The sequence below is a fragment of the Epinephelus fuscoguttatus genome, linkage group LG10 (genome assembly GCF_011397635.1).
Source record: "Epinephelus fuscoguttatus linkage group LG10, E.fuscoguttatus.final_Chr_v1".
NCBI lineage: Eukaryota > Metazoa > Chordata > Actinopteri > Perciformes > Serranidae > Epinephelus > Epinephelus fuscoguttatus.
In genome coordinates, this window is record NC_064761.1 from 36,578,332 (window position 1) to 36,595,816 (window position 17,485).

At 41.3% G+C, this 17,485-nt stretch overlaps 1 protein-coding gene across 1 annotated transcript; it reads left to right on the forward strand.

Annotated features, from left to right (window-relative positions):
- Positions 1 to 3,748: 3,748 nt before the first annotated feature.
- On the forward strand, positions 3,749 to 16,846 carry scp2b (sterol carrier protein 2b). The gene is made up of 5 exons (XM_049588519.1): positions 3,749 to 3,906; positions 7,353 to 7,443; positions 11,865 to 11,994; positions 12,208 to 12,287; positions 16,120 to 16,846. The coding sequence occupies exons 1-5, from the start codon at positions 3,884 to 3,886 to the stop codon at positions 16,213 to 16,215; spliced, it is 420 nt and encodes a 139-aa protein (XP_049444476.1). The 5' UTR covers positions 3,749 to 3,883; the 3' UTR covers positions 16,216 to 16,846.
- Positions 16,847 to 17,485: the final 639 nt, after the last annotated feature.

Consider the following 17,485-nt stretch of genomic DNA (forward strand, 5'->3'; position numbering starts at 1 on the left):
TCATATTCACGGAAATGCTTCCTCTGATTCATATCTTTGGCTGTGAAATGAGCACAGAAATTGAATCAGCACAAATCAGTGAATAAACACACACACGCACTCAAATCAGGAGAAGTGTGAAGTGGTGAAGTGTTTCGCTCGTAGTGCAACGAAGGCTTATTAAAATGCAGATTCTAAATAATCATAGACTGTGGAATGTACATAGAGTGGACAAATCATCTCCACTCTCTCCCACTGTGCAAATATGAAGCCAAGTTTCCTGGATGTTTATTTATTTATTTATTTATTTATTTAAGTTAGAAGGGACAGTGCACATTAATGAACATTTGCATGTAAATCTGCCGGATTATAGCCCCAGGCTAATTTTCATCCGTAGTCCCTTGGCAGATTGATTTTACAGAGTAGCCGCTGCCACCTTGTGATGGATTTCATTTGGAGCCGCACAACGGCATATGATAGGATGGACTCCAGTGCACGCTATTGTGCACATATTATCTCGTCACACAGGCATAGACTTGACATTGGATAACATCAGCATAGATATTATCCAGCAATTATGATTGCATGTCTATATATAACAGAAAATACCAAAGAAAATAAGAAATTATTAATTTAATTTAACAATTTTAATAGTTGATTTATGGAACATTTGATTTAAAGTTATAGAATAAGCATAAGCACTATAAGAATTTATATCCATGAATGAATTTAAGAGCATCATGAAGAATGTGGTGATAGAGACATGTGCTTGCTTTTCATGAGAGGCCACTATTTTTGAATAGTTGTCGTATTATTGTGGATTTCTGTATTATATGTTGTATTGGTTGCATTTTAAATATACTTTAATTGGCTGCTACCTTGGCCAGGTCTCTCTAGTAAAAAAGATTTTCACACTCAATGGGACTTCCTGGTTAAATAAAGATTAAATAAATATATAAATAAAATAAAAGATAATTTTGTTATAGATGCTATTGACTGTTTACAAATAAAGAAAAAATATACATGACAGAGATGGGTTTGCATTTTTTGAGGGCATATATAGCAGACGGCACTGTTCTTACATTAATGAGAGTTCTTCTTTGAACTTACTTACTTACTCCTCTTCGTCCCCTATGGCACCATGCCACACTGCAAACATGGCTCAGGAATGGCCCAAGGAATGTGACAAAGACCTCAAAGTGTCAACCTGGCCTCCAAATTCCCCAGATCCCAATTTGAATGAGCATCTGTGGCACGTGCCATTAACCCACCTCACAACCCACTGGACTAAATGGATCTGCCGCCAACTCACTGGTGCCAGACACCACAGGACACTCCCAGAGATCCTGTGTCCATGCCTCCACAGGTCAGAGCCAAGTCCCATCCAAGGAGGGCCCACCTTGGATTAGGGGTACATCTGGGATACCGGCACATCACAAGAATCCTTGAGCAGATTGGGACCTGGGAAATTTAGAAGCCAGGTCGACACCTTGAGCTTTTTGCCACACCTGAATATACATCAGTGTGATAGTGTGTAGAACTACCTAAAATGACAGAAACCAACTCAAGAAAAATTTATTTGATGTGTACTTTGAGACTTTAGTTTGGCTCATGTCCCATCTACTAACATAGACAGGGCTAGGTTCACGACCTAAACTGCAGCCAGCCATGAAGGGCGGGCTAGATGTTTTGGCTTTACTTTTGGGGAGCTGTCATGTTGTCCATCTTTAACTTTTGTAGTCTACAGTCCATGTAAATAATACAGAAATTGTTAGTATAGAATGTGATCCATTAACTATTTTGGATAGTGTGTCTTCCTCAAGCTCAGGTCCCCGACCAGTGGCCTGGGAGTTTGAGGGTTCTGTGCAGTATCTTAGCTGTTCCTAGGACTGCACACTTCTGGATAGAGACCTCAGGTGTTGTACCTGGAATCTGCAGGAGCCACTCTAGCAGTTTGGGGGTCACAACCCTGAGTGCTCCAGTCGCCACTGGCACCACTGTTGCCTTTACTCCCTACATCTTTTCTAGCTCCTCTTTCAGCCCTTGGTGTTTCTCTAGTTTCTCATGTTCCTTCTTCCTGATGTTGCTTGCACCACTATCACCACTGCCTTCTTCTGTTGTTTGTCGCTCTACACGATGTCCAGTTGGTTAGCCATCACCAGTTTGTCTGTCCCTAGCTCGGTCATTCTCAACCACCTTAGGAGGTGTCTTCCATTCTGACCTTGGGACCTCCAGCCCATACTCAGTGCGGATGTTCCTGTACACTATGCCAGCCACTTGGTTATGGTGTCCCACGTATGCTCTTCCTGCCTGCATCTTACACCCTACTATTATGTGCTGAACTGTCTCAGGAGCATCTTTGCACATCCTGCACCTTGGGTCCTGTCTGGTGTGGTAGACCCCTGCTTCTATTGATCTTGTACTAAGTGCCTGTTCTTGTGCTGCCATAATTAGTGCTTCTGGGGTGTCTTTCAGTCCAGCCTTTTCCAGCCACTGGTAGGATTTCTTGATGTTGGCCACTTCTTCAATCTGTCGGTGGTACTTGCCGTGCAGGGGCTCGTCCTTCCATGATGGTTCGTCCTCTTCCTGCTGCCCGAGGTGTCTGCTTACCGGGTCCACGTCATTGGTCCAACAGCCCATTGGTTCGACATTCCATTAGTCCGACTGTACGCGGTGCTGAACGGCTTGTGGCGGGCGTATGTTGCGCCGCGACCAGCTCTGGGTCGGCTGGGAAAGGCTCGCGGCTTATGTGTTTGTCGCTTTCTTTTTTATTTTAACCCACACCATGATCTTTTCCTAACCCTAACCAAGTGGTTTTTGTGCCTACACCTAACCAGACCTTAACCACAGGGCATCATGATGATTTCGGAACGGACTTCAGAACAATGTGTTTAATATGGTCGGAACAATGGGCTGTCGGACCAATGGGCAGTTCCCCACTTACCAGCTCATCTTTGGGGGCCATCTTTTCACGGACCTCACTTTGAGAATCACATCTTTAAACAAACTAATTAAACTGAGAATTTGGAGAGTGGACTGTTTGTAGGACTGTATCTGAAGTTATGTTCACAGTAGTGTTGTGTCGTTCACGCACGAATTGTTCAAAAAAACGAATCTGTTGAGTGAACGTACTGAACTGAATCACTTCCGGAACTGATTTGTTAATTTCTCAGTTCAGTTGAGCTCAGCAGCGAGCCTGCAGGCTGAAACTGCCGTTTCAGTCCGTGCGAATGATGAATCACTTGTGAGTCAGCTAGGGCGCAGGGAGGGACTGCCTACCACGTGACAAATCACTTGGTGAACAAATCACTCAGTGAATGAATCACTCAATGAACGACATAACCCCGATCCCTGAGTGATTCAAATAATTTCTTCTCAGCGATACACTTTCATAGGGGCCGTTTTCTCCAAGCTAACGGCTAATGTAGCCAGGAGTCAAGCCCCATGAACACAATCACACACCTCCCCATTGTTTTAACAGACTTAGTTTCCAGATAAACAAACTTAAATCATTAGGCTGGCCAGTAATGAGACTCACCGGTGCAGGGCAGACGGAGCAGCAGCTCAGCTGTGTATCAGTTCAGTGAGTCAGACTACGCAGTGCTCCTCCCGCCAAGCACTGAACAATTCGGTGAACAAATCTTTTGAACGAATCTTTTTAATGAACTGATTCTAGTGATTCAGTAACATCTAAAGAACTGCTTTGCCCATCACTAGTTCACAGAAATGTGGGGCTGTTGCCTGCACTCGATTACTCTGTTCTATCTGACATCGACACATCGAGTCTGAAGATCAGTGACAGAAGGAGGAAACACGGAAGTGCAGTTAGCACCCAGCACAGCAGGCTAGCTTTAACCCCACCATCCTGCGACACTACAGCCTGTTCACCTGACGTTACAGCAAGATGCCTGAAATACAGACGCCAAGGTAAGAGCACTGAACACTGTACTGTATCACTGTGACACGTCACGTTACATGTTTGTGTATAATTCAGTGAGGTCACCCGGTGTTCCCGGTTAACGTTACACCGAGTTCGCAGTTAGCTAGGGCATGTCAAACACACAGCTAGGTACACGTTAACGTGTTTGTCGAAGTCACTCATTAACTCCAGCTCTTTGTTACATGACTACAAGGCTGAAGGGACACTGTAACCCTCCGTTTATTACAACATAATTAGCAAAGAATCTAATTATGCTGGGATAAAACTGTGATAGCAACGTTACACACACAGTTCCCACAGTGTTTGGCACACTGTCCCTCTCCATTGACTTGCCGTTGGTCTGATTTATTTATATACCTTGCAATATATGTCATATTCTACATGTTATACAATACTTAAATGGTGTCAAACATCTAATTTGATCTCAAGTATGCCGGACCAGTTATATATGATATGTATAATATAACAATATGTTATATATAATAAAAAAATATATATATAATTACGTAATAACATACACCAATCAGCCAAAAATGCAATGTTCTCCTGGGGATCTTTTGGTTCAGACATTCATGAGGATGCCACTTGATGCGCTCGCCCCACCTGAACACCTCTACAAATCAAGTACCCCTCCTCATGGCTGCAGAACTCCCCGATGTCAGTGGCCCCCCAGCAGGAAAATGAGCCACGCCATACCACAAAAACTGCTTAGGAATGGCCTGAGGAGCGTGACAAAAAGCTCAATGTGTCGACCTGGCCTCCAAATTCCCCAGATCCAAATCTGATCGAGCATCCATGGGACGTGCTGTTACCTCAGAGGTACCCCTAATCCACTATGAGGCCTCCCTTGTCTCTGACATGTCAAGGCATGGACACATGACCTCTGGAAGGTGTCCTGTGGTGTCTGGCACCGGGGTGCTGGCTTCAGATCATTTGAGACCTGTCAGTTGTGAGGTGGGGTACCAGCACTTCCCTAGATGCTCCATTAGATTGTGGGAGAGTTGGAGGCCAGGTCGACACCTTGAGCTTTTTGTCACGTTCCTAAACAGTTTTTGTGGTGTGGCATGGTGCATTTTTCTGCTGGGGGACCACTGCCATCAGAGAGTAACGTGGTGTTTAGGTGGGTGGAGGGCGTCAAGTGAATGCACATGAATGCCATGACCAACAGTTTCCCAGCAGAACATTGCACTGTAACAAAATGATCAATGTTACTCACTTCACCTGTCAGTGGTTTGAATGTTTTGGCCGATCAGTGTATAAATAATAACACCTTAACATTTCCTATCTCCTTCAGCCTAAAGAAGTGCACTCTTAAAACATTCATCCATTTACATAACAGACAATGAACAGCCTGAGGTGTCTTAAGAAAAATAAGTGCCGTTTCAACCAAATGTCCCAGTTTTTCCACATTCAGTCAACTACTCACTGTCATTACATGTGCATTTTTCCATACATTTATTCTCCTGTGCATTAATGCTGGTGTCACCTCAACAAACCAAAGTGGAACCTATTAAGAATGCAGGTTAAATCCTGTCTTACAACCCAGTTAGAAATCTAAAGTTTTGGCAGTGCCTTAGCAATAGTGTCCCACAGATACTGTTTTTCTTTTGTACTGAAGCTACTGATTGACAGTATTTTGCACAATGTTAAATATGTCCACACTAAGTATTCATCATTTGTCAGAGAACTGTATTCTGGAGGACTGGAAAAGCCTCTAAAGCAGCATTTTACTTAAAGCAGGCTACTCACTGTATAACTTGCTTCTAAAACCTGACACCTCTTAGTCTTCACACGTGCATCAATATTAGGTGTGTATCAGGCTGGATTGGATTCTTTGGCGCCTGGTCCTGACCTGTAGGTCGTACGTTCGACACCCATGCTACACCTAATATTTATTTCATGCTACATTATTGCTAATATTATATACTACATTATAGCAGAGGTGGGATAAAGTCATTGTTTTGCAAGACACAAGTAATTCTCAAGTCTTTTGCACTCAAGTCACAGGTCAAGACTTACAAGTCCCAAGTCAAGTACCAAGCCCTACACTTTGAGTTTAGAGTCCCAAACAAGTCAAAATGCACCCTTTGCAAAAAAAATATAATGCCATTTTCAGAAATCATGAATGCTTTTTGTTGTTGCATCTCAGTCTATAATCTTCTGCCTGCACATTTTGCATGGGTACACAGTTTTTGCACATGAAGGAACTTATCTTTAGTATCATTTTTCCAACTGGCGCTCCCAAGTCATGTGACTTAAGTCCATACCTCTACCATAGGGTACTTTAATATACTGTACCATATGATACCATATTACATTTCATATTCTGTTATACTGCTGTATTTAAGATATTATTGTGTTATTATTATTACTACTACATAACACTGTCTTACCACATCGTATACTATATTATATTTCTATTTTGCCATATTAATGCAGACAGCACCAAGCATCATTAATTAATCACGGTATTCTGGTGTGCACTGTTTACCTATTATACTAGACTTGCTGCTATTAATCAAACTGTGTTGCTTTACCTTGTGAGTTTGTCTGTAGTTACTCTTTTAAAATTTATATTTTCACTTCTCTTACACTAGTTGTATGTACTGTCTTTGTGCTGCTGCATTATACTGATAAAATCATTACTGATAAAATTATTCTTAAGATCTTAAGATAATTCAGAAATCTTGAGGAGCAAATATTTCTGGGAACACAGAAAATTGTAGATCAACACTGATATACAGGAATTGACAATATAGACACAACTGATTATCCATGAAACAGTTTGGCCACAATTTATAAATAAGTGTGTTATTTTCATCCATCTAGCCTAATTATTAGAAGTCCTTAAATATGTTGCTTCAGTCATGAAAAACACCTGAATTTCACCTCTAGGGAAAAGGTGAAGGCTGCTTTATCTTATCTCAAACTTCATTTAAAATGTACTGCTATCCTCTTGAAGAGCTGTTTATAGACCACCAACGCAGTCAGTGTTCTGGAACTTTGTTGTGCAGCAGCACCTTCTTCTCAGCTGGCTGGCAAGTGCATAAAGATGGTGACATAGTTGATTTAGCTGAGAGTGGCTGTTTTGATGTTTAGATAAATACACAGACTGTGAACCAGGCAGTGGAGGTGTAAAATGTGGAGGCCACAGTCTTTATGCACCTTAATCCATCTGTGAAAGTGATAATTGAGTGGGCTTTGTGTTGTGTGTCACCTCGGAGCTGGCAACAGGTGGGTGGTACTCACACATTGTAATATGAAATATGTACTCCTACAATATATGAAAAAGAATGAAGTATCAAAGTAAATGTTTGATCAGTGATTGGTTTGTCTTTGGTAACCATGTACTTTTCTGTACTGTGTTTTTATCACTTCTGCTATCACTAACCGTACCTTCTCATTCTCATGCCTTTGCCTTCACCATGTCAAGGATTCAAGCCATTTACACCAGTGCTAGTGACGGACTGGAGGGGTTCAAGGCACATGCTGTGTTCCAGGAAATCGACAAGAAGCTCCAGGAGGTGATTACATGACTTAAATTTGGCTGAGTGATATGTTCTATTAGTAATATTGCCATATTTTTAGACTTTGTCACAATACATGAAATCTTCTCTCTAAACTACTGTGGACTACGAAAATACTAAACTCTAAATAAACTACAGTTAGAAGAAAGTAGCCTACTGTTATAATCAAGTTCAATAACATACTCTTATTGTAAAATTAAATAAAATACGGTTATAACAAAGCTAAATAAGAAAGTTTTATAATGAAATCAAAGCGGGATTACTGGTGCTTTTATTCTGAAGCATCCAGCTCGTCTTTGGCCAAAAGTGTTGATATTTTTGCTTTGAACTTGAAGCTTCTGATCAACATTAACTTGTAAGCAGTTAGCAGAAAGTTAAACTTATACCCCAGAGCTGTGTAAACGTGAGGATTTATTCCCCGTGAGCTGGAAACAAACTAACAGCTCTCCAGTTTATGTATTAATAGTATTTAAATGTTGCACTGGTGCTTCATGGTCGCAAAATGTGGCTTAAAAGTTGTGGTCTGGCACACTGCAGGTACAAAAAGACACGCTTTGCCTGCTCACAGTGTTGTTAAATTCATTAAAAGTTAAACTGTTACAGCGGCGCTGTTAAACATGATGATTTTTTTCACCGTGAGCTGGAAACAAACTAACAGCTGTCCAGTTAATATATTAAAAACATTTACAAGTCGCACTGGTGCTCCATTGCCACAAAATTTGACTAATAGTTGCGGTCTGGAGCTCTGCAAAATAAGACCACATGCCTTACCTGCTCATAGTATTGTTAACCTTGTTAAAAGTTTAACTGTTAAAGCGACACCGAGAAACATTAGAATTTATTCACTGTGAGCTGGAAACAAACTAACAGCTCTCCAGTTCATATATTAAGAACATCTGCAAGTTGCACTGGTGCTCCATTGTCACAAAATGTGACTAAATAGTTGCGGTCTGGCGCCCTGCAAACACAACACACTCCTTGTCTGCAGACAGTATCCTATAACTTGTTAAAAGTTGAACTGTTATAGCGGCAGCGTTAAACATGAGTATTTATTCACTGTGAGCTGGAAACAAACCAACAGCTCTCTAGTTCATATATTAAGAACATCTGCAAGTCAAGCAGGTGCTCCATGGTTGCAAAATGCGACTAAATAGTTGCGGTCTTGAGCCCTACAGATACAAATGACGTATGGTGCATCATGTTTGCAGGTCTTTTCTTTTTAACCTCTTTTGGTGTCCGTGAGAGGAAGAGCGTCAAAGCAGAGAGTGAGAGGATGAAAATGCCAAAGCGAGTCTACTAGTGGGTTAAAAAAATGCCTTAACAATTTATACTCAATGTTCATGATATTGTAATTTTATACATCTCAAATGGAAGAAGCCACAATACATCGAGTATAATTGATATATCCTCCACCCCTACTTACAGTAGGAGACAATATTGTTAATCCCAGATCTCTGACTATATTATTGTCACTTTTTCAAGGACTTTTATTTCAGTATTTCTTTTTACAAAGGCAGCTCTGTAGTCTTGTTTTAATTCATTTGTAGCACACATATAGGTTTTTGTAAGCATTTATCAATCCGTCTAATCATATACAGTGCTTATAAATCAAGTAAATTTTCAAGTGACTTAACAATCTGTACAACATATGACACCCTCTGTCCTTTGACCCTTGACTCTGAAAATAAAGATAAAAATGGAAGAAACCTCGGGAAGAGCAAAGGTCAAATTCCTTTCCAAGGACGGACAAACATGCACTCTGTGCCATATGGCAACATGGGCCTTTAGCCTCATGGTGGCACATTTGGATCACTTCCCAAACTGTTGTTTCATGGTATAAAACTAATATCAAGCTTATGTTGATTCAATCAGACAAATGGCTTCCTCCAAAAGTCAGTGTTTTTAAGCAGTTACCTTTATGTGACCTCAATCATACCAGATTCATCTTGAGCCTGCCGGCAGTGCTGTCTATGTAATGAATGGGATTTGTCATCAATGAGAAAATGGCAACAGTGGAGCACCCTGGATACTTAGTGACATGGTTTAGTGTAATATCTCAGGCAACTGATGAGACAAACAGATTCAACATTTTAGCTGCACAGCTTGTTTTCAGTGAGAGAACTTGTTGTCCTTTTTCGATTTCCATATTAGTTAAACATTGTCAGAGAAGTGAGAGAGTAAGATAATACAGCCTGAGGAAGAGCGTCAGCTTGAAATATGTTGCCTGTGTAGACTGCAAATTTCCCTGGCAAGTTTTCTCGTAAACAAAGTTTCTGTTTACACTTAGTGTTTGTCACCAAATTGTGTGTATCCCTGAGGTCTAACAAATGTGTTGAATGCATTTTCCTGCCCATAAAACATTTGCAAAGTCATTTTGTTTGTTATTTTACAATTTCAAGCCTGCATAGTTTATACCCATGTTTTCCTCCTAACAGTTCTCTTTTTACCAGCACTGCCAGAGGTGAAAATCTCCACAGAGTGCATTCAATATCTTTGTGGTCTATGCTTGTAGAGCACTTTTACGTGCAACTTTTCATGAACCTATAAGACATTAACTTTGCATTCACATGAGCCATTATTACTTTGTGCTATGTTTATGTTTATGTCACAATAAAATTGCTGCTATAGGGACTAACATCATCACACATTAATAAAACAAGGCTTATTGAATCCACAAGAGTCTCTGCTCTCCAGTTATACCCAACTCATGCAATTCCAAGACTGTTTAAGGAACCCAGTGTGCAGAAATGTTCAAATAAAATAAGGCAAACTGCATGGTTTTTGCCCCAAAATTACAAGGGACTAGCATTAAGTGGGCGTGTCTGTAAAGAGGAGACTTGTGTGTACACATAGAACCCAGTTTCATTCAGCTAGCATGATGTGGTACGTGATACCAATGGATTCCTTAGGGTTTCTGATTTCATGTGATACCAGTATTTTCACTCTAGCTTCAAAGCTCAGCCCGCTACAGCCTCTGAAAGACAGTAATGTCAGCTAAGGACACTGTCATCCCTGCAGAGGGAAGAATCTAATTCTTCTTCTGAACGCCTCGTTTCTTTTTTTATCTGGAGCTTTCACACTAGAAACTTTTCTTAGACGCCTCTTAGGATTACCTGACATACTCCTTGCTCCTGCTCCATTGCCATGGCCTCTACATCTCTTTGCCCCCTTTACCTCCTGCTGAGTGATTGATTGATTGATTGATTGATTTAAATGCATCACTCATAACAAGTCAGCATGGAAATAGTAGGGTTAACATATACCAAATTCATCACAGTCGGGGGGTTTGAACTAGAGTTGTACCGATACTAGTATCAGAAATGCCTCCGATACTGCCTAAAATGCAGTATCGGGTATCGGCGAGTACAGCCTATGACCAATCCGATACCATGTAATGCCTCACGTCATTACGCATATGCACGCTACAGGCAAATGAAGCGGAACCGGAGCGGAGTTTATAAACCATTCTACTGTAGCTTTTAAAATGTCTTTTTCACCAAATTGTGTGGCTGCACTTTAACCTGTGTCTTGATCTGTGTCAACACTGGATAATAATAATAAAAAAAGTTCTATGGCATTAATTCTACTATTATGTATTTATTTCTAAATATTTTACATAGAGTTTTAGGAGTTGAGACATACAACAATTCATATCCCATCCATTTTTATTTTACGCACTGGTATCGGATCATTACTCGGTATCGGCAGATACCTAAGGTTCAGGGATCATAATCGGTATCAGGAAGGAAAAAGTGGTATCAGTACATCTGTAGTTTGAACCCCAGGGGTGCGGTAGCACCTCTGTGCAGAGTTCGCCTGTTCTTATTGTGTAAGAGTGGGTTTTCTGCAAGTGCTCTGGCTTCCTCCCGCAATCCAAAGACACACACGTAAGGTTGGCTGTAGGTGTGAATGTGTCGGCCCTGTGAAAGTCTGGTGACTTGTCCAGGGTGACTGCTGGGATAGGCTCCAGCAGGATCAGTGGTTACGGAAAATGAAAACAATGAATCACAGTTGGGGGTATAAGTGAAACAAAATATCCATGAAGATGTTTTTTAAAACTTCCAGTACATTTTCGGCCTGAGAATAACCCATGAACATGGCTTTTAACTCCATGAACTACTGACACTCTTATTTTCATATACAGATATTTACTGTGTGTGTGTTTAAAACGTGTGCTTATACAGACGAAAACTGATCCAATTCAAATTTTGCAAAATGTTTTTCATAAAAGTGTCCTTAAATATGTACAGTATAGTGTCATATATGAAAGTATGGTCTTTCTGAGTAGCATAACCTATCCTGAAAGGAGTCATACGTGCCCTGCCTAGCTAAATGACTGTGCTACAAGCTTGTAAATATAGATAGTACAGTTCCCCCAACACCTACCTATCACTAAATCCCCTGTGTCCATTGAACAGGAAGGGGAGCAGTTTGTGAAAAAGATCGGGGGAGTGTTCGCCTTCAAAGTAAAGGACGGCCCAAATGGACAGGAGGCGACTTGGTATGTGGACGTGAAGAACGGTAAAGGCTGTGTTCACAATGACACAGGTGAGAAAACTCAGGGGCGGTTATAGTGACATGTAATCATATTCAACTGTGAGTGAGAAAGAAGTTTCAAAGTCAGTGTTTTTCTGCTCTGTGTGTGCTTTATTAGACTTCTACCTTCAAACTTAAAATACCTGTAAGTCACTGAGTAAATATCTCTGAGATGCATGCTCCTATTTTTGTACTCAGTGTACCTCCTGTGTCTCTGCCCTGCAGCTAAGAAAGCAGATTGCACCATTTCCATGTCAGACACAGACTTGTTGGCCTTGATGACGGGGAAGATGAACCCACAGACTGTGAGTATTCAAGCTCAGTGTGGTTTGAGTGAACTTGTTTGCGTGTAGTGTTTGTCTTCTCAGGTCAAAACTGTGTGCGAGTGTTAGGACTGTACCTGTCTTATCCCTGGTGTCCTGCACAATGTCCTGGCTTTTTTCCTGCAGTTCATTTGATGTGTCCTGTCCAATGATTCTCAGAAAAAGTGGAACAGATTTGTTTGCCAGTTGGATGTAGTACTGACGGGATGTGATGTTAGTGCCTGGGTGAAATTAAGAGGAAACACTGTGCTGCCTTATTGGCTGATTGTGCCAATTTACCGTCCTCAGACGAGAGGTCAAAGAGCTGCTGCTGTGTGGTGAAAGAACATAATACAGATTTCCTGCTTGTAGCCTGAACAGGAGAGAGCTGACAATAAAATGATGTATATTTCATGCCTGACTTTAAAATAAAACCAGATCTGTGTGCAGAAAAAGAGCAGAAGGCAGATTTTTCAGCCTCCGTCAGAAGCAGATATTCTTTAACATGATAGTGTGCTTTCAGCAAATCCCGTGATACGACCAGAGACAACAATGAATTGATCCAACTAACAAGCAACAAGAGCGCCATTGTTTCAGCAACGATTAAAAACACATCTGCCTTAAAAACACACTGTAGTTTATTTTGACTCAATCCCACACACACACACACCATCACACTGCTGGAAATACTCATAAAAGCATTAAATGTGAATCAGTCAGAAGCATATGCACTGTTTGCTCCTGTTTGCTTGATACAAATTACAGAGCTCAGCTTTTATGGGAAATTACTGAGCCTTTTTTTGTTTTAAAAACGTAAACTATATATTTGTTTTGAAAGATGTTTGTCCGCAGCAGGAACAAATGGGCTTGAGCCTGCAAGCCACAGACGGGCGAGAGACGGGCTGATAGATTGTTGTTTTTGTCTTTTCATGGGATTTGTTGACGGTAAGAAAAATTACAAATAATGCAAGCCATTTTCTTCAAGATGAGTCTCAATATGGGCATTTAGAGCAAAAATACTAGTCGCTAGTCACTGGGAACGAGGGGTGTAATGGTTCATGAAATTCATGGTTCAGTTCTCTACAACACAGTAATGTCACAGTTTAGTTTTCAATGAGGGGTGGGTGAAAAAATTGATACGGCATAGTATCGTGATATTTTTTGGGGCAATATTGTAGGATTAGTTCAAGAAATCGTTCAGTTCATAATGTGTACCGAACCGTCACCTCATCCTGAACGGTACAAGTACTGTACATGTATTGTTACACCTCTACTGGGAACTATTCGACCAAGGCGGCTGTGGGTCAGGAGGTAAAGCGCGTCGTCCATGCATCAGAAGATCAGCAGTACCTTTGAGCAAGATACTGGACCCCAAATTACTCCCGACTGCTGTTCCATCAGTGTGTGAGTGGGTGCGAATGGTTATTGAGTAGCAGGTGGCACCATTTATGGTAGCCTTGGCCGCCAATGTGTGAATGTGTGTGTGAATGTGATGTTTTCCTGCTCCATCACATGAGCCACATCATCTGCCAGTTCTGGTTTCTCATTCCCACCAACACTGCACCTCATTTCCATGTATTTTTTGTGTCACACTCGTTTAACCATTTTCACACAATGAAAACAAGGGAAAATATATTATTATTAACAGCCATGTAAATGGTTTGATTTTTTAATTTATTGAGCATTCAGAAATCATGACCCATTCCTAGATATACATGATGAGGGTTAATAAAATAAAGTGACTAACAGTTGTTCTGACAGCCCATAATTCTGGAGCCCCAGAAGTCTGAAAAATATACGCTGCTTGAAAGCCGATTTGTACAACAGCCCATTATCCCAAACACCAATTGCTCTCAAGGGCTGTTTCTCTGAGTGCGCTCTCCCAAACGGAGGCACATGCAGGGTTCCCATGGTCATGGAAAACCTGGAAAACTCATGGAATTTCACAATCTCCTTTTCTAGGCCTGGAAAAGTCATGGGATTGGTAAAATCCTTGAAAGTTCTGGAAGAGTCAGGGTATTTTGTTGTGTGTAATGGATTTAATTGTTACAGTCATCTTTTGGGGATAACATTTCAAAAGTAGGGATACAAGCACACAGAAAAAAAATAATATTCAGTCCGAGGATTCAGGGGAAATAATTGCGTAATTTTTCAAAGAATTACTTCCAACTATGGCAAAGGCATGACCTGTCCTACTTTGCGTTTGATAGGCTAGTACTCATCACCTTCATTGGTTGGGTCAGTTAGGTTTAGGCATGAGGAGTAAGGACACATTCACACTGGTGCCATTTGGTCCGCTTTAAATGAACCGTGGTCTGCTTCCACGGATAGTTGAGTTCGTTTGGAGTGGTGTGAACGCTCATTCGAACTCTGGTGCGCACCAAAGGAGCGAACCCTGGTTAGCTTGAAAACTGGGGGTCTCGGTTCACTTGCAAGTGAACCCTGGTGCGGTTTGCTTATAGCGGGAAATGCAAACGGACTGAAGTGAACCAAAGCGAGGAAGTGATGTAGAGCACACTGCATTTTGGGTAGAAAAAAACAAGGCCAACAGCGTGAACCGGGAAAAGCAGAGGTAAAAAAAGAAAAAGTTGGAAAATGTCCTGTGGGCAGACGTGGAGTAGTTCTTCCTCATGCTTTTTTTCCTCCTGGTCAGTGGTCGTTTGGGCAATACCGCCCCCAAACGAGCAGCTGTTGTAACTGCATGATGTTGTCCAGGCAGTTTGGTCCGCTTTAAAAAGGGCAGTGTGAAAGTGAACCGAACCAAATGAAGGTGTGAAATATTTCCTGCATTCCCTGCCCAATCGAACCGAGTCCCCCGGACTATCCTGGTGTGAATGCGCCCTAAGATCAGTTAGGGTTCGGTAAGAATGTCAGGGTAAGCCGGTCAGAGGTTAAGACGGGCTTCATTCTATATAATAATTAGCCATGTGTAGTATGTAGCTGTTTTCAGAGAAATGGCCTTTGGAAGCAGTGGTAGTTTGTTTCCAGGATAACGGATTGTTGTACAAATGGGTTTTTCGGACTATTGAGGCTTCAGAATTATGAGCTGTTGAAGTAACAGCATGGCACCGTGTAATAATTTCAGTTGGACAAATTAACGTATTTAGTTTTGACATTGGTGATGCAGAACAGTCTGCTTTTCTCTTTCTCTTTTTTGCACGCACATTATTTTTCAGTGCGTGATGAATCAGCCCTGTCTTGATTTTCATGCCATATTTCCCAGCTCTGAATTATTATGTGCCAAAGCAGTAAATCATGAGGCCCACCAAGTTCATTTGTGCTGCGAGAGTGATGCGATGACACACCTCTGTGCAGTCATTCCAAGGCCATTTACAGTAATTACATGTATCAGGAGTCCCTGGAAAAGCCATCAGTGCACTGTGTTTGTGTCATTGAAGGACAGTAGGGCACGCTCCATGGTTTTTCCACTGCTTTATCGTACATCACTCAGAAATTTGGACAGGTTGACTTTTTGCATGATGTTTTTAATTCAGAAGCAAAATTTATCATTTCAGTCCTTCCATTTCTGCCACATGAAAAAGTTTTCGTTTTCCTTCTGAGAACTTTAATATTCTAAGAATGTATTGCCTCCTGCACTCCTGTCGACAAACATCCATCTCTCTGACTCAACCCGCTCTGTGCCTGTGTGCCATGCAGTTTCCTGACATTTCATAAGCTGTTGTTGCCGTTGCCCCACTTTCTCTGGGTTGAGTTAATCTCTCACGGTAACTCTTAAAACTAGCAGCATGTAGTTCTCTCCAATTCAGACTGCGGCATACTTCAGATTCAGATCTGTCTGCACGCGTAACATTTTTTCACCCTCTCTGCTTCACAGGCGTTTTTCCAGGGCAAGCTGAAGATCACAGGGAACATGGGACTGGCCATGAAGCTTCAGAGCCTGCAGCTGCAGCCGGGCAAAGCCAAGCTGTAGATGAGACGTTGGAGCTCGCTGTAACTACACCTCTGAACACTGAATAGTTACCCATGAAGAATTTAAAAGCAGGTCTGGTGTCAGATAAATGTTAAAGGTTCTCATCACAGGACTGAACCACTTCTACTAGTGACCTCACTGACGGGGCAGGGGATTAGTCAGCAGCCTCGCCAATCTAACTGGAGAATAAGATAGATGGACAGATAATTAATTCTCTAATAAGGTTCCTCATGATGATGCTGTCAGTACACTAGAGTGGAGGCAGGTGCTCCCTACTTATATACCATACTACTATATATGAATAATGTCCAATTTTCAATAATTTCCCAATGTCTGTTGCTAAAGAAATCTTTCTTTGAGTGTATTGTGTCTGAAAATCTTTTGAGTAGTTTAGATTGATGTCATTTTCCACAATCATGGACACGACAGTCTAAGTGCCTCCTCGTCTCAGACAGTTTGCTCTAAGGTTCTTAGCCAGCAGCACAGAGATGTTTTTCACTGTGGCCGCCTAACGTTTTAACAGAGGGAGAGGGGGGGTTGTAATTTTCTGCTGAACTATCATTGTATGAATCCTTAAAGATTTCTACTGAATAAATTTTGCTGCAGCGTCCACTGGGTGCTCCCAACTTGAGTCTGTGTTTCTTCAGCAGTGATTGTTTCTTGCACACAGCGCTGACTTTATGTTTCTAATAATCTTTTAAGACGTAAACAAAAAAAGCCAGAGCAGTTTATTTGTAAAATGGCACATAAAACTTAACAACACGCTGGCCCTTATTTTAAACATGAAGTCTTCTTGATTTTTATGATTAAACTGCAATGCTGAGTTTATGGATGTTGGAATGGAAATATTGGCCCGACGTACAACACGGGCATCAGTGTTTATTCCGTGTGAAGGGTAGATGTTAACTTTACGTGATCACATGATCCTGACTCCACAGGATATCAACACAAATCAGCTCAGCTGCCAGATGAGAATGTTGGCACTGCACAGTGTTGTCTGCAAACCATGAACATGTTATATTTTTATGTGTATATGTATCATCAGTTTTTCTGAAGTGATGTAGTATATGAGCTGACTTCATCATCAGGAGGAGGAGGGCGTGGTGGATGGCGTGACACGAGACACATGAAAAGCAGTTGTTTTTTTAGAGAGACATTAATGTGTTTGCTGCCAGGACAGTGACTCGAAAAAGGTTTGTGTTTTACCAACTTGTCACTGCATTAGTGCCACAAAATGGTTTGTTTTTTCATAAACCTGTCACTGTGTTTC